The sequence below is a fragment of the Canis aureus genome, chromosome 19, assembly GCF_053574225.1.
Source record: "Canis aureus isolate CA01 chromosome 19, VMU_Caureus_v.1.0, whole genome shotgun sequence".
Classification (NCBI taxonomy): Eukaryota; Metazoa; Chordata; class Mammalia; order Carnivora; family Canidae; genus Canis; species Canis aureus.
The window spans coordinates 36,881,640-36,903,516 of NC_135629.1; the positions used below are offsets into that span (position 1 = coordinate 36,881,640).

Sequence of the window (21,877 nt, forward strand, 5' to 3'; positions counted from 1 at the left end):
TTTGCTAAAGACTGCTTTAACAATTAAATCTGTAGACATGTGAGGAGGATGCTAAATGCAGGGAGAATAAGGCAAGTTCAAGAATATTTTCAAGCTGAAGATCCCAACGTCTGAATTAAATGGTATCCACATATGACCTTGCCCAACCTCAAACTCAGACTAGCTGCTCCTGCTTCTGGTATATCAAGCCAAGAAAAGCTTTTATGTGTCTGTTCTCAAGGACCAATATTATTAGTAGTAAACAATGACAACAGAACAGATACCATATACTGACATCTTTCCTCTTGTGAGAGGCCCTTTCCAAAGTATTAAACACCATTTTAAGTGTCTTTCATCAATCAAATTCATGAAACAAAAAATAAATGGTTCCAGAACCACTGCTTCCAAGGTTACTGTTCCCAAATACTCTGCTTCTTTTATCCTCTTCCATAGTTGTCAGAATATAAAGACAGGCCTGGCTTCTGGTCCCAGCTTTGCCAAACTCAGAGGCCTCAGATAAGTTTTTTCCCTCTCCAAACCTCAGTTTTCCCGTCTTTCAAAGGATGACAGTAACTGTCCTGAATTCACAAGGCCATGGCAAAGTTAAATCAGGCACATGTCTTGGTTCAGTGGCAAGCAGCCAGTCACAGCTCAGTATTGGCAGCCACTGGCCATAGTACCGGCAGAGAAGGAATGAGGCCGTGAATGGCCATCCCATGAAGGCTGTCCCATCCAGAACAGATGAGCAGTATTTCTGATACATGAGCAGCAACTTCCTTTCTATTAAAAATTGGTCATATGAGGTTTTTCTTCAAACCTCTTTCCCAAATTCCCACGCCACAACTCAGAATATTAATATTTCCCAATTGCCAAAGCCAGTGCACTGTTCTGATTCTGAATATAAACACATACCAACGTTAGGTTTCAGACCATTAACTTCTTTCCTTTTCCATCTTTCATTTTATCATTTCTAACTTGGAGCAACCAAAGAGATTTATATTTTAAACATAAAAAACATCCCTAAAAAACCCTTTGCTCCGAAGCTGAAACCTTTTTATGCCATTAGTTTAAGCTCAAACATCAGTATATGAATGAATTTGCAAACCCCTAAAAGTCGTACATGTTTAGGAAGGAAAAAATAACTCAAGAGCAGTAGGCTCTGGAATTATCACATATAATATCCTGCCCCAATTGCCACCGAAATATTATAGATACTCATCTTCTACATTTCATCTAGGGTATACTTTCTAAGGCTTATGAGGTGCTTAAAACAGGGACTAGTTGTTCTTTGCCCTCAACACCAGCCTTCAATATAAAAAGCATCAAATGAAGCAAATGGTGGGTATTCATCATTTCTAATGGCTGAGTAATATTCCATTGTATATATAGACCACATCTTCTTTGTCCATTCATCTTTCGATGGAATACCCACCATTTGCTTCGACGTGGATGGAACTGGAGGGTATTATGCTGAGTGAAGTAAGTCTATCGGAGGAGAACAAACATTATATGGTCTCATTCATTCGGGGAATATAAAAAATAGTGAAAGGGATTAAAGGGGAAAGGAGAGAAAATGAGTGGGAAATATCATTAAGGGTGATGGAACATGAGAGACTCCAAACTCTGGGAAATGAACAAGGGGTAGTGGAAAGGGAGGTAGGCGGGGGGATGGGGTGACTGGGTGATGAGCACTGAGGGGGGCACTTGACGGGATGAGCACTGGCTATTATGCTATATGTTGGCAAATCGAACTCCAATAAAAAGATATACAAAAAAAAAAGCAGCATCTTAATGAGTGCAGATCACATCCAACTTTTGACTCGTGAGAAACAGCAACTAAATTCTTTCTGATTCAGAAAGAGGACCTTTATTTGTTTTAAAAAATAAAGTATTGAGTACTACATGCTAACCATGTTTCTGAAACTTGCCAAGTGCTCCTCCCTGTGACTGGATGAGAGAGTCCACCTTGCACCTCCAGTGGACACCTATGAAGTCCCTAAAACCATCCACTTAGGGACTGAGCAACCCGGAACAGGAGGTTCTGGGCTTTCAGAGCCTCCTTCACAACTCCAACACACCATCGTTATTAAAGAGTACTTATGGAGGGTTATTCAAGGAGGTTAAGTGCATATTCCTCATTGAAAATATCACTTCATAAGACCCTAGCTATAAAAGGTAAAAATACACCATTGAGTCATGAATCAGTATGTAAAGATACTCTTTCCAAACTATTAGAATTGTACCATCACAATTCTCATGTCTGTATACTACCTGCAATATTTGTTTTCTAGTAAACTCATATCATCCTCTTACTGCCTACTTTAGAGGCCCAAATGACACTGACATCATGGTTGTGCTCATATGTTCCCCCCACTTTACATGACGATAAATACAAACTACCAAAACATAAACCAGCTGTGGTTCATGCTCAGGGCCAACCTAAGATAAGGGGGTAAAGGATCAAGCAGTGCTGCTAAAAAAAAAAAAAAAAAAGAAGAAGCCCCTGGACTCTCTCCACACTCTTCATACAAGGGCCTGCCCTGTCTGCTCCTGTAAACCATCTAAATGTGTCAGAGTTTCTGCTGATGAGCTCACTGGGTACCAAGGGCCATTGAAATGACAGTAGAGTAAGCCTGACATAGGCCCATGGTAATGGAGGGTGACCAGGAGGCCGGGTCTAGCTGGGTGTCGTCCTATGTCATCACCTTGCCATGTCGTCAATGGTGCCCTTCCCAAACTGAAACCCAAAGGGCATGGACTGACCGTGCGAATGTTGCTCTCTGCACCCTTGCATCCCATTCCTTCAGCATGGACCAGGCAGCTGTTGCAACCCTCCATCAGTCAGGCACTCACTCAATTCAGCAGATATCATTACTCCATGAAAAGCCACAATGTCCTGCAATGTGCAAGAGTAAGTCCTTTTGGGATGCCTGAGTGGCTCAGTGATTGAGTGTCTGCCTTCGGCTCAGGGTGTGATCCCAGGTCCAGGGATTGAGTCCCACATCAGGCTCCCCGCGAGGAGCCTGCTTCTCCCTCTGCCTGTGTCTCTGCCTCTTTCTCTCTGTGTTGCTCATGAATAAATAAATAAAATCTTTGAAAAAAAAAAAGAGTAAGCCCTTTCGCCACCCCACCCTTGTGCTTACATTCCTGAAGAGTCCACTGCGAGCCCCGGCCATGCAACAACAGAGCCCTCTGTTCTACGTAGCCATAATCCACCTCCTTTATTTAGCCAGAAGCCAGAGTAACTTCAGACAACATTAAACTCCAAAAACATAAGAATTTGGGAGATTGGCACTCCAAGGCAAGTTTAGAGGACTCTTTATACCCCATCGTACCTGTCTCGACCTTATTTTGCCTTTCAGTTACCTGGCATGATAGCCAAAAAGACATCAGTACATCTATTACCGACAGCAGCTAGTAGGTGATCCAATTCTCATTCTAAGAAGTATTACCACAACCTCATGTTCCAACAACTCTTGTGTGAATTTCATACATCATAGAGACAGCTAAAGGACTTTTCCCTTCTATGAAGCTCAAGCCAAACCGGACCATTTTCTGGGTTTGGCAACAACCAAAATTTTCCAAGACTCACTGATTTAAGTCTCAGGTCTCTAAGACCTAAGAACTTTTCCACTGCTTTTAAATGTGATTATATATAAAGAAAAAATGGCCCATGTTTTTCTAATTCCTGCATCCTTCATTCATCAAATGCTTTCTCTGAGAGCTATTTGATATCTAAGAAAGCATTTGAGTATCCTGTAAGTCTTTAAAATTTCCCCCCTTTTGAACTGGGAAGCTGCCTTTTTTGCTAAAAGCAAACTAAATTTGAACCTCAAAAGGCTTTAGGTCTGAAATTTGAAACTCCTCAAAGTACAAGTGGGTTTTAACCCAAGATAAAAACTATGCTTTCTTCTCTTAAATATATATTTTTCCCATTTTTCCCTTCATATGCATACCAAAATGAAAAAGATCTCACTGAGGAGGAGGATGTCTCTCAAAAAAAAAAAAAGGTGATAATAAAAGTAATGAAATGAAAGTAATGAAAGAAAAGTTGATAGTTTTTAGTTCAATGGGCTAAAAAATAGAAGACCATAATTTAATGTACCCAAATAAATAAGTGTAACCAGATAAATAAGAGTCATGTACCTCTTATACAGTAGCTAGTATAAATTCACTAGTATATCTAGCCCCTTATAAACTAAAATGCTAGATAAAAAGTCTGGTCAACATTTCCTATGAGCTGTCCTTCCACTCCATTTATGGAAAAAAAAAAACTCAAGAAAAGGAAGAGAGTGAGGACTTTAAACCTTTTCCACTCCTAAACCAGAAGATTATTATAGACCCAAATGAAGAGAAAAAGATGAGCACACCTCCTTCATCTGAGCCTTTGGGACAATTAATGCATCTCAGAGTTCAAAGCCAAGTGTCATACACTTCCTTCTATCCTTAATTGTTCTGATTTTCAAAGAAAAAATTCTAGGCACTGTGATTATCTTTCATCATTATACAAGACACATTAAATATAAGAGAACCTTTCCCTTACTTCATTTTTCAACACGAGAGCAGAAAAATCAACCCTCAGAAGTGATACGAGGACAGGAAGTAAGAGCGATTTCCTGAAATGCCTGGGCTACAATCTTTGTAATCAGCTGAGGACACCACCCACCACATCTGGGTGGGCACCAGAGCCCGTTATGCTAACTATGATTGGGCTGGATGAATAGCAAATCTGTCATATTGTGGCTGGGCAGCAAGTGGGGATAAAACACCAGCATCCAGGACAAGCTGCTGCATAACACAGAAGGCAACAGTGTCACTACAGAAAGGCCAGTCTCCTTCCAGATACATCTACGGACCCACATTCATAATGCAATTTAACAAATGCTGTCTAGTGTGCAAGAAAATGAAACAAAACAGCACCCAGATCCTATAATCCCAGAGGGGACAAGATTCCCACCCTACCAGGGCCAGACATCATGCCTGCTCTTATACAGGTGGTCTCAACATTATCCTAGATCTCTGTGAGCTCCGTGAGGCAGGGCTGTGTGTTGTCCCCGCAGTATCTTTCTACAGGGAACTCACAATGTCCAAGGTGCACAACAGGTGTTTACTGAATCAATGAACTGACAAATGTGCAAACCAGCCACTGGGCCCCCCAGTGAGTCCTCAGTGAGTTCTGTGCCATCCTGCCATGCACTGCCGCCTCATTAGTTGCATTTAGCCTCGACATTCCTGGAAGCCACAGGTATTCAAGAGAACTGAGAAATCTCAGGCTCTGGTGTTGCACTACCTGGCTGCTAATCTTGGCATGACTTTTCAGCTGTCTGCAAATTACCTTATCTCTCCTTGCTTCATACTCCCTCTCCTGTAAACTGATGATAAAAATAACACTTAGCCCACTGAAGTGCTCATGATTAAATGAGATAATCCACGTAAGAGACTTAGAATAGCCTGGCAAACATTAAGCACTCAATACATGCCAACTATTTCTATTACTTTCACTATTGTGGGTCAGTAAACAGTCACCAACACACAAGCTTCCAAGTTGTAAATAAGCACTACTCTCAGTAATTGAAATTAACGAACTATATTCCCAGTCATTAACACAAACTAATGTAAAAATGTACTAGAGAAGAAAAGAAGCAAACTCCACATATATGTGCACATCATGTGTTGCATTTGTGTTAGAACAATGGCAGTAGCTTTCAAGGGTGGTAAACACACACGTGTGGAAATGTAACAAAAATTCTCTGCAAAGCCAAATCTATCCTAGTGCTTACCTGGGGTGGGAGTGGGGGGAGTCTAAAGGAGCTTAAGTTTTATTTGTAATGTTCTAATGCTAAAGCAAGTGGATTCCTGAATTATTTTCTTAACTTATCATTAAAAATTTAAAACAAACATTTAAAATGTACACCAAAAATAAACAAAAAATGGAACAAAAAAAGGAAAAAGAAAATTGGTCTCCTCTGGCAGCACCAGGAGGGAGCTCTCCATGTGGTTGCTGGAGGAGGGAACTGTAATTACTTAAGCAATGGCTTCTTCGTGGCTGGATGGCAGGTTCTGTCTGGCAGGAAATCTACTTGCCTTGTCATTACACTTGTGTCCTCAGCACTGATCACAGCACTAGGCACACAGTGGGTGCTCAGTGTGTGTCTGTAGACCAAATGGATGCATTTAAGAGAAAAAATTCCAAAATCCTTTAAGCAACTGGATACAGTCTTAAATTTTTCAGTCTCTCTTTTTCAAAGTCTAAGTATATTTAATTATTCAACTTTCAAACCATGAGAAAAGACTTCTGGTCAGTCAGGGGTTTAACTAGCATGTTTAAATCACAGATATTTGGAGACCTCTCCTTGCCAAAATGGTGCTCTTTTTATTATGTTCTCCCTCTCCCTGCCTCCCCCATCTCATGTCATGACCTTGGAGGCACAACAAATTGCTTTCGGTGTGGGTCTCACACGGCCTGAGGTTATGATACGCTATGCAGACATGGTCTACCAAGTCTTGCAGGCCGAAGCAAATGCGTCAGCAAAATCTACCCATCGTTGCTATAGATTTATGTCGGTCCAGCAATTATACAGGCTGTCACAGGTTCTGGGAACACGCTAAAGTGAAATATAGAAGAACTCCTCAGAGAGTAGCAGCAAAAAATCGAAATTCCTGCCTAACCCCTCCTTACTCCAACCCCCTCTCTTTCTAGACTGAGGTCACCCCTCCTCCCGCCCAAAAAAACAACCCTGTGGAGCTGCAGAGAATGCCCCACCTTAACCGACTTCTCTGGGTGGGTCATATTCAAGTACCATGGAGGGAGCTGTACGATTGCTATGGTAGGGCAGGACATTTCAAAGAGGACATTCCCTCTGTAAACCTAGGAGAGTGGGGGGCAGACTCTAAGATCCAGTATCACTAAACACACAAGACCATGGATCTTTCTGAACTTGGCCTGCCTGTGCTCGTGAGAAAGATTTTATATTTCCTTCAACCTCTGCAGAAGAACGGGTGAACAAAGAATTTTTAAAATGTTCTTCTAACCATGAGGAATCACAAATTTGTTCAGAAGGAGTTCTGCGGTCACAAAATCCTGTGTCCAGACCAGGCAAAGTGAGGAGTTCAGCCAAGAGCCTCTCTCTGCCCTCATCATTAGCCCCAAAGGCCTGGAACGCCCACTCCAGGCCAAGCCCTCAGCAAGGATCAGAGGGTTCAACAGTGGACATAACAGTCTTAGGACCACACTTACAGGTCCATCAGGGAAAGAAGATAGAACACATATAATCACAAATTCAGCTAATCCACATGGTAGCAAGTGCCAGGAAAAAAACCCTAGGTGCCAAAAAATGAAACCAGACTCCGGATATGGAGAGAAGATGGGCTTCAGTACTGTTGGTTCCTTAGGTTCTTATAAGGATTAAATGAGATCATTACAGCATCCAACTTAATGTGGAGTCTCAAACGAACATCCCATTCCACCTCCCTCTATATCAGAGAAGCTAGAGAGGGATGCTAAAATAAATTGCTTAACTTGCTTGAATGAGCTCACTGCTCAGAGGAATGAGTAAACCACTCAGCCATTTATTCTTTCTGGAAATATCACTGAGCATCTACTATGTGCCAGGACAAAGGTGCCAAAAATACAACAGGGAATAGGACAGACTATGCCCTTACTCTCATGATGCTTATCTTCTAGTGGGAAGAAAGACCCAACAAGCAGGAACTGAGTTCAGATCTCAGAGGAAGCTATTAAGGAGAAAAGGAGTCAGGGTTGCACAACACAAGTTAGTGAGTAACTGGGCAAAGGTCGTTAGATCACCTGGTCAGTGCCAGCTCCTCTCCAGAGGTGACATACGAGCTGAGATCTGAGTGATAAGCCAGATATGCAAAGAAAAGTGAAGGAAGACTGTTCAAGACAAGAGGGAACATGAGAGTCAGAGTCCTGAGCAAAAAGAGGTTGGCATGGTTAAGAGAGGATAAAGAAGCTGGGCATGGCCAAAGCCTGGTTGAACACTGGAAGAATGGATGGGGGACACATCCTAGTGGCTTTGTAAATTTGAGGCACTCGATTCCACGGGTCTACTCCCTGGAGGAAAAACAAGAGCAATATGAGCAGTCCCAGGGAGTGACAGCTCAGCGTGGATACAATAAATGCAGTTTCCACTAGAAAGCAGACAAATTTGTCATGTGCCGGCTCCATACAAGGAATGGCTCAAGTAACTAAGTAAATAGCTGACATCATTCACAAACACCAAACATTACGGGGTTCACTTCTTAGAAGAAGTCAGGGCTAAAGATCTTGATTCCCAAGGAGGAGAAGGAGGAAACATATTTATTCAACACTCTTCTGCCCATATATTACTGAATCTCGGCAGAGCAGCTGGTTCACAAACACTACTGAAAAATCCCTTAGTACTGCAAAAGCTGAACAGCTACAACCCAGCGCTTGGCATAAGCAGCTGCAAATTTTGTCTCTTCTCAGAAGCCCCTATTTTGCAGCTACGTAAATGTATCGGCAGACTTCAGTTTTCACTAAATGGACTTTTAATTGTATACGTTTCCCTTGCAAGAAAGCCTTTATGACATACATTTATGATGCTGTCATCATAAAAGTTACTTAGGAGGATCTTGGAATCACAGTGAGTGGCTCCGACATGGCTTCGTGAGTCCTGGGAACCAGGAGCCAGGTGTCAGTTGTTCCCTCCTGGAGAAGCTCTCCGTCCCACCACGCAGGAAAAACACTTCCACCTGGCTATTCATACAACAGAAATGAACTCTCACCAGTGCAGCTGAATTAGGTGGAGGCATATTTCCATTTTGTTTTTGGAGAATTTTTTTTCCTATTAAATATGTATGTGGGTTTAAGCAAGGCAACCTGAAGAATCAAGAACTCACTAGTGTGAGTTCTATCTACATCTGTGGTGTCTGTTTCTCCCTCCATTACGGCTCTCAGCTCTGCCTCCCTTGCTTCCATATAAGCACTTCCTAAGTGGCCTGTTAGGCTCATGTCCACCGTGCCAGACTCATTCCATCAACTTAGGCACCCTGATAGTAAGAATGTCTTTCTCACTGGCCCCTGGAAAGCAGTCCAAGGCAGCTCTGATTGGCCTAGTATAAGTCACAAGCCCTCTTCTGAGGCAATTCCTGTATCCAGGGGGATCTAGGACCTTAGTAGTGGAGCCTGGGCATTCTTTCCGCCTTGTGGCTGGAACTTATAAGGACTCCAGCATCAAAAGGAAGGAGGAGATGATACCCAAAGACACCCAACATTGGGAAACAGCATGATGACCAGGTTAATACTTCAGCCACCTCAGTCCCCTGCAGCAGAAATGTGAGTTAATGAGGTCACATGCTGCATCTAACCACATACAACTTACTAATGTGGAATCCTCCTTCCCGCCTAGGCAGCATCATCTGAAGCTTTATAATTCTCTGAGTTCTGCTTTTCTAGGTTATTTATTATTAATCACTCCTGGTCCCTTCAGGTGTTGCGAAAGTGTTCGATCAATACTTTCAAACACTTACATGACTGAGCAGAAATTGAACCACTTACCTCTAGAGCCATCCCCAAACATTCGCAATTGGGTATTTTATGTTGGCTCTTTCCCTTACACTGACCACTGATAGTATAAAGTCTCTTCCTTCCAAGGTGTAAAAGGAAAGCTCTGCCACTAGAATGTGTCAAAAACAAACAAGTTTAATAACGAAGGTGGCTTCAAGCTCATGAGCTGGATAGAGTCGAACCTACATTATGTACCTTTTCTTGGCCTTTGTTCTCCAACATCTGACAATCGCTACCTTCCATCATCTGCCATCCCAGATGCTATCTGACATGACCGGACATATCTGAGTATATAGTTATTGTCTGTTCCACAAGAATGTAAGCTTCATGGGTCCAGGGCCTCATGTCCTTGGGTAGCCCCAAGGCTCACAAATGGCCGGTACTTAATAATTACTGGTTGGCTATAGGATTAGTTGTCACAGAATCACTTTCTTCTACATCATTTCCTATAGTATCCCAATTGGAAATGCTATAATAAACAACTTTTAATTTAAAAAGCATTGCCATACCCAGAAGAACTAGCTTCTGACTTATCCCTAGAATCTAAGCAATCCACATCCTCAGCAAGATCTTCCGCTAACCAGGATTTCAGGAAGCACTTGAGGCCTTGAAGGTTACAGTGTTTTGGTGCCTCTCTGTTTCTACAGCCTTTTAACCCTTCCTAGCACCAACTATAACTTTCATACTTGTTTTTTTATTTGTTTTTTGTTTTTTTTTTTAATTCTTTTTTTTATTTTTATTTTTTTATTTTTTTATTTTTTCTCTGTTTCATTCTTTTTTTTTTAATTTATTTTTTATTGGTGTTCAATTTACTAACATACAGAATAACCCCCAGTGCCCGTCACCCATTCACTCCCACCCCCCGCCCTCCTCCCCTTCTACCACCCCTAGTTCGTTTCCCAGAGTTAGCAGTCTTTACGTTCTGTCTCCCTTTCTGATATTTCCCACACATTTCTTCTCCTTTCCCTTATATTCCCTTTCAGAAAGCTGAGGGGGCAGGGAAGGGCCAGAGAGGGAAAGAGAAAAAAAAATTTTTTTAGATTTTATTTATTTATTTATTTATTTTATTCATGGGAGACACAGAGAGAGGCAGAGACATAGGCAGAGGAAGAAGCAGACTCTCCACTGAGCAGGGAGCCTGATGGGGGACTCAATGCCAGGACCCAGGGATCATGATCTGAGCCAAAGGCAGATGCTCAACCACTGAGCCACCCAGGCATCCCAGAGAGAATCTTAAGCAGTCGTCGCCCTCAGCACAGAGCCCAGCACAGGGCTCGATCCCAGAACCCCAAGATCATGACCTGAGCTGAAACCAAGAGTCAGGTGCTTAACCAACTGATGCTTAAGCACCCAACTGATGCTTAATCACCCTGCATACTTGATTTTCTTATAAAAAATATTTTATGATACTTCTCTCAAGTTGTATTGAGATCTTGAATTTATCCAACATAAATTGGTGGTTGATGAAGACTGAATGACCAGCCACTGTCAGGACTATCCCCATCCACTCTCCAATTTCCTCAGTTGTCCTTGACTCACCACCTGCAATGTCCTCATCATTTCACCAGCTATAGGCCTCCAATGGCAATCGTATTCAGAAGATTCTCAGCAAAATGAGCACACTTCTTGAATTCACCTACAGACCATGAGAGAACACCAGGCCCATTGTCATTTGCCTAATTATTTTTATACCTTCACTGAAATGCTTCGAGATCTCCTTGGCTTTGGTGTTGGCCAACAACCTCCCTCTTTTTATAAACAAGCTTTTCAGATAAGAAATTTACACCAGCTGCAATCAACCTTTCTAGAAGGAAACCATTCTCTCTGACATGACAAGAGCCACTAAAAAACAACCACGGCAGGAACAGCAGCTTGTACGATATCGCTGACACCTCAAAGAGTCAGGGAAAAAAATAGCTGGTGGGGGGAAAAGACCAAGTCCATAAACATTGCAGAGGGGCCAGGCTCCCCCAGCTCTCATGCTACATGCGGCAACCAATTACTCTCTCAAAAGAAGAATGCAGGTCTTACATGAAGTGGAACAATTAATTTCACGCTTGTCATCCTGGCCTCAATAGTAAGTTGATTTGAATCAAATATTTGCGGTACATTACGGCTTGCAGGGGACAGTTCTGGTGCCTCCTGAGCTGACGGACTACCTTGATGGCTACCATTGTAAAACAATCCATCAATAAGAGTAATTATGGTATTGATCAAAGCGGTTGGCTGCCTCAGATTGGAATCAATTCTCAGGAGTTGCTGGGAACAGAAATGTCTAATGGACTATTCCATCACTAGTCACTGCGGCAACTGAAACAGCTAATATTCTGGAAAGTTCTTAATAATTACTCATTGAATCTGCATTTCTGCTTCAGTGCTTGTAACTAGACCCTGCCTACTGTAGCCTGAAAGTCAGTCCAAGTGGACGAAGGAAGGGCCAAATGCAGACTGACCAAAAAAAGCAGAATAATGTGGAATACTACCTTCAATAATTTTATTGTGTCCTGTTAATCAGAGAAGATCATTATTTCTTTTTACAGAGTTTCTGGGTAAGAAAGTACCACTGGGGAAAAAAACAGCATATTTTACGGGTGCAGCTCTTACAGAGGTCCCTGACAAAAGGAAATTCTGCATTTTGATGTTGATGGCATCAGTAACAGAGTAACACAATATCATTACTGTAAAGTTCTCAAGCATGTACCTTTCTAGAAGGTTCCTAAATTTGCCTAGCTCATGGGGAAAAATTTGGAGTCTCTGGGAAGCCACATAAACTTGGGGAAACGCACAGTAGCACATAAGTCTAATAAACCTCCTTCCTTTTTCTCTCACTCAAATGCATTTCGATTTATAACCAGGTTCTGCTGTACCCAGGGCAGCCCCTGTGTGGAAAAGGAAGACCAGACCCTCAAAGCTGCTACACTCTTCATCGGGTGGTCTCTTGACCAGCACAAGTTGGAAAGAGGGTAGCTGTTCAATCTTGAAGACTTCCTTTTCTGGGTCTGGCAAGACCTGGCACAGTACTTCCCCCACACAGCACAGAATGCACACCTCCCTACAGACAAGATCATAGATCCACCAGTAAAGCTGTGGCCGCCTCCGACTTAGAGGCTTTCCCTCTTCAGGACTTAACATACACAACCTTCTTTCAGGGTGCAGTCCAACACTGAGCCTCACAAAGCCTTACTTTTTGTCCCAAAATTTAACATTGACATGTTATTTCTAACTCTGCTTCTGCATTTTCATTTTTTCATTAAGCGTTTCATTGCCCATCCAGCTCTGACACTTAACCTCTCTGCGCTTCCCTACATCCATTTACACTCCCACAAAGGGGGAGGAAATGATTAATTCTGAGAGTAGGGTGTTTAGAGAAGGCTTACTGAAAGACATTTGAGATGACTTGAGGGATTCCCAAAGTACCAGAGTACCTGGCAGTGGAGGCAGGGGAGGAGTTTTGTGGAGAATAAACACCAGCAAAGGCCAGAGAGGCAAACGAAGGGTTGGCTAGTGTTGTCTACAGCACAACGGTGTTGAGGTAGAGACAGCCCATGTAGGGTGGGGTAGAGACAGCCCATGCACACCGAGAAGGGCCTGTGATACAGGGCTGCTCCAAGGATTATACTTTATTAGAGGCAGCAGGGAGCCAGCTGATGGAAACACTGTTGTACAAAAGGTAACCCAGAATCCTTGTGCAAGATGAACTGAGAAAGGAAAGGGAGCCCGAAGGCTAGTTGGGAGGAGAAATGATGATAAAACACCAAATCCTTCTAAAATAAATCTTGTGTAATTGGGACACTATTTCAAATAACAAGTTGATGAATACTCACGTGGACGTTTGCCAGAGCACATCGTCGTCCTGCATTCTGTTGTGTTGTTTGCATACTGCAAGAGTGGCCACAACGTTATTAGGAATTTACAGGATCATTAGCTGTCCTCCTCTTATTTATCAAAGCGCTAGAAGATGCCTGAGTGAATTCCAAGTTCAGTTTGGAAAGTTTCAAGATAACAATGTATTTATTTAAAGGCTTAGAAGGTTTTCACGCCAGAATGACTCTTAACTCTCCTTAGCACTATAAACATTACCATTAAATCAAACATGATTCCATCTTAAAAGGGGGAAATCAGGTTTAGACAGTTTTTTACCTGAGAGAAAAATGTGTGCAATAGAAACCAAACAGCCATTCCACCAGGAAAAACTTACAGATGTTTGTCTTCCCTCAGCAACCAAATATTAATTTCACTGATGGTGAGATGAAGGAGGCAGACAATAGTCAACTGAGATTACTCCAGTGCTTTTATCTGCAATTGGCAGCCCCTTTAAGCTGAGGCTAGAGGACAGGAAAATGTCCTATTAATGCTCTGCACAGTAGATAGCTGATAAAACCTCTACATTGCAGATAAGGGCCGTGTTCATCCTAGAAATCCACCAACTCCTTAGAGCATGCAAGCCACTGTGTATCATTCCTGTTGATTTCTATGAATTTCTGATATGGAAGAGTTTTACTTCAATTCAAAGAAGTTTGTAACAATAATAATGACAAAGATACTAATAGCAACTAACAGTGATACAGCACTTATTACAGATTAGGCTGTATTCGTAACCTGTAACCTTTCCAACAACCCCATGCGTTAGGTACTATTATTACCTCCATCTTCATGCAGGGGAACTGAAGCTCAGCAAAGTTCAGTAATTTGCCCAAATCCTTATCTTCCCCCATTTACACTCACAGACATATACAAGTAATCACCTGGAAGTTACCAGAAGGTTGCATTTGGTGGACACATCATTGCACTCCTGCAGAGAGAATATACTATCATTCCCAAAAGCAACAATGGTTTATTCCAAGCTACTTAAAGGTTTCAACTGGTCCCTATGCCAGCCACCCAAAGGAGAAATGGAAGGGAAGGGAGGAAAAGCCAAGTGTGAGATAAAGAACCACCATTTAACCCATCTCCTATCTGGAAATGGAAAATGACCCTTGAGAGATCAGACTCATCCCTGACAAACCCAAACCTGTCATTTGATGGGAGAGCATCCCTCCTCAGAGAAGTGCTTCTCAAGTGGTCTCCAACTGCATCAACATCCTCTAGGAAAATGGGGGAAAAAATCCACATTTCAAAGCCCAGCCCCTGCCCAGTGACTCGCTATGAGGAAATATGAGGAATGCATCTTAAACAAGATCCCTGCATGATTTTATGGCGATTCCTGGATTAGAAACTGAAGTCATCCCAATCTCGCTGCCATGGACTCCTCCAAAACACACGCACACATAACACGAACCCGCCAATACCTTCCTCCCAATCAAACATGTGTAACAGGAATAAAGAGACCCACCCACAACCTCTTCTTTGCAAAAGAATCAATACCATAATACCATAAAGCTCTTTGTGCCAAAAAAAAAAAAAAAAAAAAAAAAACAACGCCACACGTTGTTCTAGTATTTTGAAATATGTCGCACCGATATGAAGAGGTTTTGGGCAACACTGCCTGAAACAGCTGGTCAAACAGTGCAGTTTTAAACCCTCACTATTACATTAAAGGTCTGATTTCAGAGCCACGTGTAAAAAGGGAGGACAAAGAATGATTCAGTGAGAATATTAAATCAAATCCTGACCTTAAAAGACCAGCCAAAAGCACAAGGTCACAGAAAAGGCAAAAGTTATGTGACCCTATGATGGATAGCAAAGGCTCAGAGAGCATGGACAGGCTGCTGAGGCCAAGAAATCACCGCAGGTAAAAACCATGATGTCTGGCAGCTAAGATCCACTGTGTTTTCTTGAGGTCTACTTTTTCTTGCTGACCCTGCTCTTCTGGCCACCCCAACACCTCTCCAACCCTTTTGTGGAACCCTCGGTCAACAGCAGGCTCTGGAATAGGAAGAGCACAGGAAGTGCTGCAGGGATCCGTGGCACAAACAAGCTGGGTGATCACAGACAGACAACAGGGCACCAGATGGCAAACGCCTGGTCCCGGGAGACAATGGGACAGAGCAGAGAAATTCAGTTCTGTGGCCCAGGGTGGGCAGCCCACATGAGGACACCTGAGAGAGGAGCAAGACAACAGAAGCACTGGCAGGGGATGTGCAGATACTCCTTTAGACAAAAATGTCTACTTTTAAGAATTGCGGCCACATCCTAGTTACAAAGTTACTGGCCAGGGAGGCCTATGCAGAAGCCCCTGAAAGACTTCCAAAACAAAGAAAAAAAAAAAAAAAAAAAGATCCTAGCAGACAGAAGAGAGCCAAGATGCCGGCCTGCTGCCCCAGGCCACAGAAATGAGACTGCTCCCTGTTAATCCCGATCCCACGAAACCAACATTTCCATAAGAGGTAGGGCTGATGTCATCTACTAGTAAATCTATGTAGACCCACAGTGTAATGAAGGGATTCTCACATAATGTTTGGTGTGAAATCCTATACAAGGAGCTCAACCTCAATCTAGTGCTGTATTTTCTGACAATTGCATCACCAGATCATTCCTGAGAAATCAGTTTTTTCCTGTAAGGACCTGTTGGTCCTTTAGTGGAACTGTATAAAGGGAATTATTAAAAAAAAAAAACAAAACGAGATTATTGTACTAAAAAAGCAGATCTGCAAAAACAGAAATTGGAACCACTGGAATCCAGGCACTTTACATACATGTATCTTGGGGTCCCAATTAAGGAGGATGTCTAGAGAGATTACGGTGTGAATAATATGTTTCAAATGCTGCCAATAGATAGTACCTAAATATGAGAACCAAGAAGAGCTCGAAGGAGAGCTGAAACTGTAAAACACCAGGGCCTCGCTATAACCCCGTGGGTCCTCAAACTTCACATTACTGTTCTGCTTTATCAAAGGAACCATTTTATAACAATATCATTTTGATATTGATCTAACTAGTCCCTGGGAGCCAGGTCACCTAATAGTATTTCTGCTCCTTATCGGTGCCACACTCATGTTCCAAAGGAACAATATTTATTTAGATTCAAGAGAGAAGACACAGATTCCAAGGACCAGAGCAGATGCGAGACAAACACCATTTAGGGAGGGAATAAAGCTACTCCATCTCTGAAATTGCCTTAAGAGCTAGATGGGATGGGATCAGTGTGGAGGGGAAGGCTCCAAGAGCCCTTTTTGATCAAAATAGGTTGACATTAGAATTTTCCACTCACTTGCACTCACTACAATGCCACGGTCTGCAGATTCTAAATAAACAGTGGCAGATGGCAGTAATGATGCTTCCACGAAGAATCCTGCATTTGTCACCTTATTCCATCCTAAATAATCTATGGTTTCAAATTAAGTTGGTTATGCAGACATCCTTGTCACTTCTTAACTTCAAAATACAAAGACACTGACTCTCACAATAGAGTTGGAGATACCCCACAACTGTGCTCCAGAGGTTGACTCTACTTCCCCCACCTCTTGCAGTGATTTGAGTCTATCCCTTTCATCTTTCAAGAAATCCTCTTCACTGCACTCCCTGCTTCCCTCCTATGCCCCAAAGGCATCCCATCCCCTCACTGCCCCCACCCCACCCCACCCAGTACAGCCCTGTTTCAAAACTCTGCAGCAGAATCTACACCATGCAGGAGCCAAACCTGGCTTGATCCCCCCATTCCCCCACCAGGGTTCCTATTTCCCAGCCTCTGTACTTAATCTGGCTCTGCCTACATCCACCTTGCCCCTCCCCATTCTCCCCTCTACATTCTCTGGATCAGACGCCTGTACCTCACAATCTGCAGGCCATGATGCCTTGGGGCATTTGTACCTGCTGGTGCTTCTACCTAGAATGCTTTTTGCTCCTGTCTCCACTTCCCCTTGTCATCAAGTCTCAGGTTGAATGTTATCTTCATTGCAGAGTAAATTATATTTTCTTGAACATACAGACTGAGTCGCTACCTAGCTGCTCTGTAGCAGATGGCCTGTTGCTCTGCACAGTTCTTACCACATCTGAATCTTTCTTGCTCACTTCTCTCTTGCCCGCCCCCTATAAGACTATAAGCTTCCTAGAAGCAGCAGCACCTTGATAATCTTTGTAAATAAAATGGAATTATATTTCTATGAAGCCACATGTTCACCACTGACCACAAAACAGGAGTCGGGCCTGATCCCAGTATGTGTATCAGAACAAAGTAACTGGTCTTAAGAATCAAGTTAAGAAAAGTAGTAGGAACAGTCACTGGGCTAGTAGGACTCTTGCTGATCATGGCTGCTTCCTATCAGACTTCAGACTTCATAGATAGCATGTTCCAAGAGAACATAATGATTTAGAGAAAAGCAGGGTTCTCTGAGCACACCTACCAGATGCATGTGTTTGTGTTCACTGCATTTCAGAGAAGTCCTGACCATTCCACCACTAATTGAGATTCAGGGCACTGATTCCACCGTATAAAAAGCATCATAATATGATCTTTTCAAACAGCAAAAAGGCAATTAAAGAGTCATTTGTAGCTATCTGGAGTCACTGTCAACCACCTTTATATTATTAAGAGACAAGAAAAAGAATGGTCCTACTCATCCCCCAAAAATCCAAAGTATTTTGGTACACAATGTTGAATACTTGTATATTTGTCAGGGTTCTCTAGAGGCACGGAACCAACAAGATGTACGTATGTAGAGAGTAAAAGATCTACTATAAGGAATTGGCTCACCCAATTAAGGAGAATGCCAAGTCCAAACCTGCAGTATGGACTGGAAGCCTATAGACCCAGGAAAGCCAGTGGTGCAGTTTCAGTCCCAAGGCCAGCAGGTGGAGACTCAGGAGAGCCAACGGTACAGATGAAGTGTAAAGGCAGTCTGCTAAAAACTTCCCTCTTGCTCCAGGAGGCTAAATCTTTTTTGTTCTATTTAGGCCTTCAACTGATTGGATGAGACCCACTACCTCATGGAAGACAATCTGCTTACTCAAAGTTCATTGATTTCAATGTTATTCTCCCCAAGTTGACACAGAAAATTAACCACCACAAGTCCACCCCTTGTCAACTTGGTACTCACATGCATCTCCTTAAATCATACCTAATCTCCAAATAAAGGCATTAACAACGTAGCACTTCCACCTAAGATGACACAACTGATACTACTACTCTGCATACAACCAAAATGTACTAGCCTTTTCCCCAGAAGGGGATGCAAAATCCTTGCATGATGTTTACTCTTCTCTTTAATATCCAGTAATTTAAATATCATGATGGAAAGTTAACAACACTGAAACACTATGATATAAAGTCAACACATCTTATGTTACATTACAGGAGAAGAACATAAGGAAGAGAACAAAGATGTGCTACACACATGCACACATTCAAAACAAAATAAGGAGACACTTGTGACTATTATAGTCCTCATTTCTGTAACTAGTCTGGTGGTCATAGTTGGCATTTATACTCACTCTCTTCCAATACCCATTCTGTATTCCCTTTGCATTTAGCAAGCACCTCGTGCTGTGGTTCTTTACTAGACAGAGTTACCCAAACCTTAAAATCCTAAAACTGGGGAGGTCCTAACAAAGACTGGGCAGCTTAAACAACAAGAATTTATTTTCCAGCAGTTCTGGAAGCTGAAGTCCAAGATGAAGGTATAGGCAGGGCTCCCTTTTTGGCTCGCAAGTGGCCGCCTTCTTGCTCTATCCTCACACGGCCTCTTCTCTGTGCATGCACACTCCTGGTGTCTCTTTTTTTTCTTATAAAGACGCCTGTCCTATTGCCCTCTTTTAAATTTGATTATCTCCTTAAAGGCTCTATCTCCAAATATAATTACATTGGAGTTATGGCTCCAATCCATGAATTTCGGTGAGGGAAAAGCACAATTTGGTATGTAATAGCTTATAATAATATTCCTAGTCTCATCCAGGTTCATATGCAATAAGCAATAGTTCAGGGAAATAAAATTCTGACATGTTCTAGGCATGTCATAATCTTATGTCAGTATTTTAAAGAATATTTTATGCATTTACCCAACATCAATACATTAGGTCAATCATTTGAGCACCTACTGTGAACCAGGCACTATTCTAGGCATGGAAGATATGAGCAGTTATGAAATGAGACACCAGAATATGTCCTGGCTGTTGGTCATTGTGGGCCACTGTTTGCAGACATGAGGTCCCAGTATGGAATTTCAGATCATTTTTCTTGAATTATAGATTCTATGCTAATTCTGTTCCTTGCTTTATTTCTTCAGGGGCTCCAATTAGTTATATGTTAGATCTCCTTTGCCTGTCTTCAATATTTGTCCCTGTCTCTTGAATTCTTTTTCTATTTTTTTCTGCTTAAAATGTTCCTAATTTGTAACTTCTCTTTCTTTTAAGGCATTACCTATTGTATTTACTCTTGTCTTCCTTCTTATTTAATCTTTATTTCTAAAAAGTTTTTTTTCTTTTATTTCCAATGCTCTTCCTCACTTGTCACTTCATTTCTCATCTCTTTTATTACTTTCTTAATGAATTTTAATCCATTTTGACAAGAGAAAATTATAGTTTTAACTTGTTGAATGGGTTCTTCTATTTAGTGTGTTATATGTGAGATGTTACTCTACTCTTTATTCTTTTTATCTTCTTTTTTATCTTTCTTTGTATTTATATGAGATTTTTACTTCTATCCTTTTCTATGGCTTATATTTATGTGAAATTAATTCTCCTAAACTTTTAGGAAGAAGCATGGTTCACAGTAGCTTTTCTAACTTCAGAGCTCCCTCTTCTGTTGTTTTCACACGGTGTTAAAAAAAAATATGTTGGGTGCTTTCTGAGATACCCTGGCTCTATTTATACCTTCATATTCACTTTTATTACTTCTAAAGAGAAAGAGAAAAATTCTCTGAGCATCTGGGCAAAAGAACAAGTGATGTACAAGGGAAAAAATGTTATAATCAGACCTTGAAAGTAACATTTAAAAAACTCAAGGAAATAAAATATGAGCCAAATATTTTTAAAAATATTTTATTTATTTATTCATGAGAGACACAGAGAGAGGCAGAGACACAGGCAGAAGGAGAAGCAGGCTCCCCACAGAGAGCCTGATGTGGGACTCGATCCCGGAACCCTGGGATCATCCTCTGATCAAAGACAGACACACTCAACTGCTGAGCCACCCAGGCATCCCTGAGCCAAAGATTTTATAGTTAGCAAAATTATTTTCAAGTATAAGGGACATTAATACATGTGAAAACCTCAGGGAATACAGTCCCCTTGAGCCATTTCTGAGGAATATGCTAGAAAATAAGCTTGAGGCAATCAAAATGGCTAAAGAGGAGAGATTAGGACTAGTGGTCAAGATTAAATATGTAGATTCTTGAAAAATTAAGACTAAATGAAGGTTACAAGGTAAAGTATAGTAGGAAATGGAAACATGCTGGGGCACCTGGTAGCTCAGTTAATTAAGCATCCAACTCTTGGTCATGATCTCAGGGTTCTGAGATTGAGCTGTATATTGGGCTCTGCGCTCAGCAGGGAGTCTGCTTGGGATTCTCTCTCCCTCTCCCTCCCCTTACTCATGTGCTCTCTCTAAAATAAATAACAAAAATCTTTAAAAATATGGATACCTGCTTTCAAAATGTAGATGTAGTAACAACAATTATTTTTAAATAAAGAGAATAGGAAAAACAAATTTAAAAAATGTTTTAAGCATGACAAATCATATTTGTGAAAAAAATATTATTCTGAGATGTTTTATATATGAGATCAAGCACATGAGTTATTAAAAGTTATAAGATATTCTAATTCTATCTTCCCTTTGTCCTTAGAACCAAGTTACCTGATGTGAAATCCAAAAGATACAGATATATATATATAAGGTCAAAAACTCTATGGTCTTATATTTGAATTAAAAGTATCAATACGGAATTATATTTTTTAGACACATACACACACACACACACACACACACACACACACACAGCTATATAGATATATCTGTATCCTAGCCAGCATCTAGCTTTTCTTCTAAATAGCTAGAAACAAAGACTAACTGAGTAACACTGAACACTTCTAGCACCTAGACTCTGGCCTTGATATACTAATTTCTCACTAAAAAAAATCAAAATATCTTGGAGAAATGGCTGATTCCAGGTCTGGGGCAGGAAATGTACAAGAAAAGGCCTAGAAGATTTTGTCATTCCATGTAGCAGGGAAGCTGTCAAAGACTCTTAGGGCCATGTCAAATAGAGCCAGCTTGAAGAGGCTCTCCCAAGTCAAAGAACTGTCCTTCAATAAAGATGATAACTGCAATTTACTGAAACCCATAAAATATGTTTAAATCCATTTGTTGGGCAGCCCCAATGGCCCAGCAGTTTAGCGCCACCTTCAGCCTGGGGTGTGCTCCTGGAGACCTGGGATCGAGTCCCATGTGGGGCTTCCTGCATGGAGCCTGCTTCT

General features: G+C 41.6%; 1 protein-coding gene across 6 annotated transcripts in view; it reads right to left on the reverse strand.

Annotated features, from left to right (window-relative positions):
• The window catches only part of CACNA2D3 (calcium voltage-gated channel auxiliary subunit alpha2delta 3), an 832,272-nt gene that overhangs the window by 696,731 nt on the left and 113,664 nt on the right, over positions 1-21,877 (reverse strand). The window contains exon 1 of one of the 6 annotated variants that reach the window (XM_077858495.1): positions 13,354-13,408. The exons of the other annotated variants lie outside the window; for them this stretch is intronic. Within the exon in view, the coding sequence (XP_077714621.1) occupies positions 13,354-13,407 (54 nt within the window). The 5' untranslated portion in view covers position 13,408. Of the gene's footprint in view, positions 1-13,353; positions 13,409-21,877 lie in introns of those variants that run through there. 6 annotated transcript variants of the gene reach the window in all.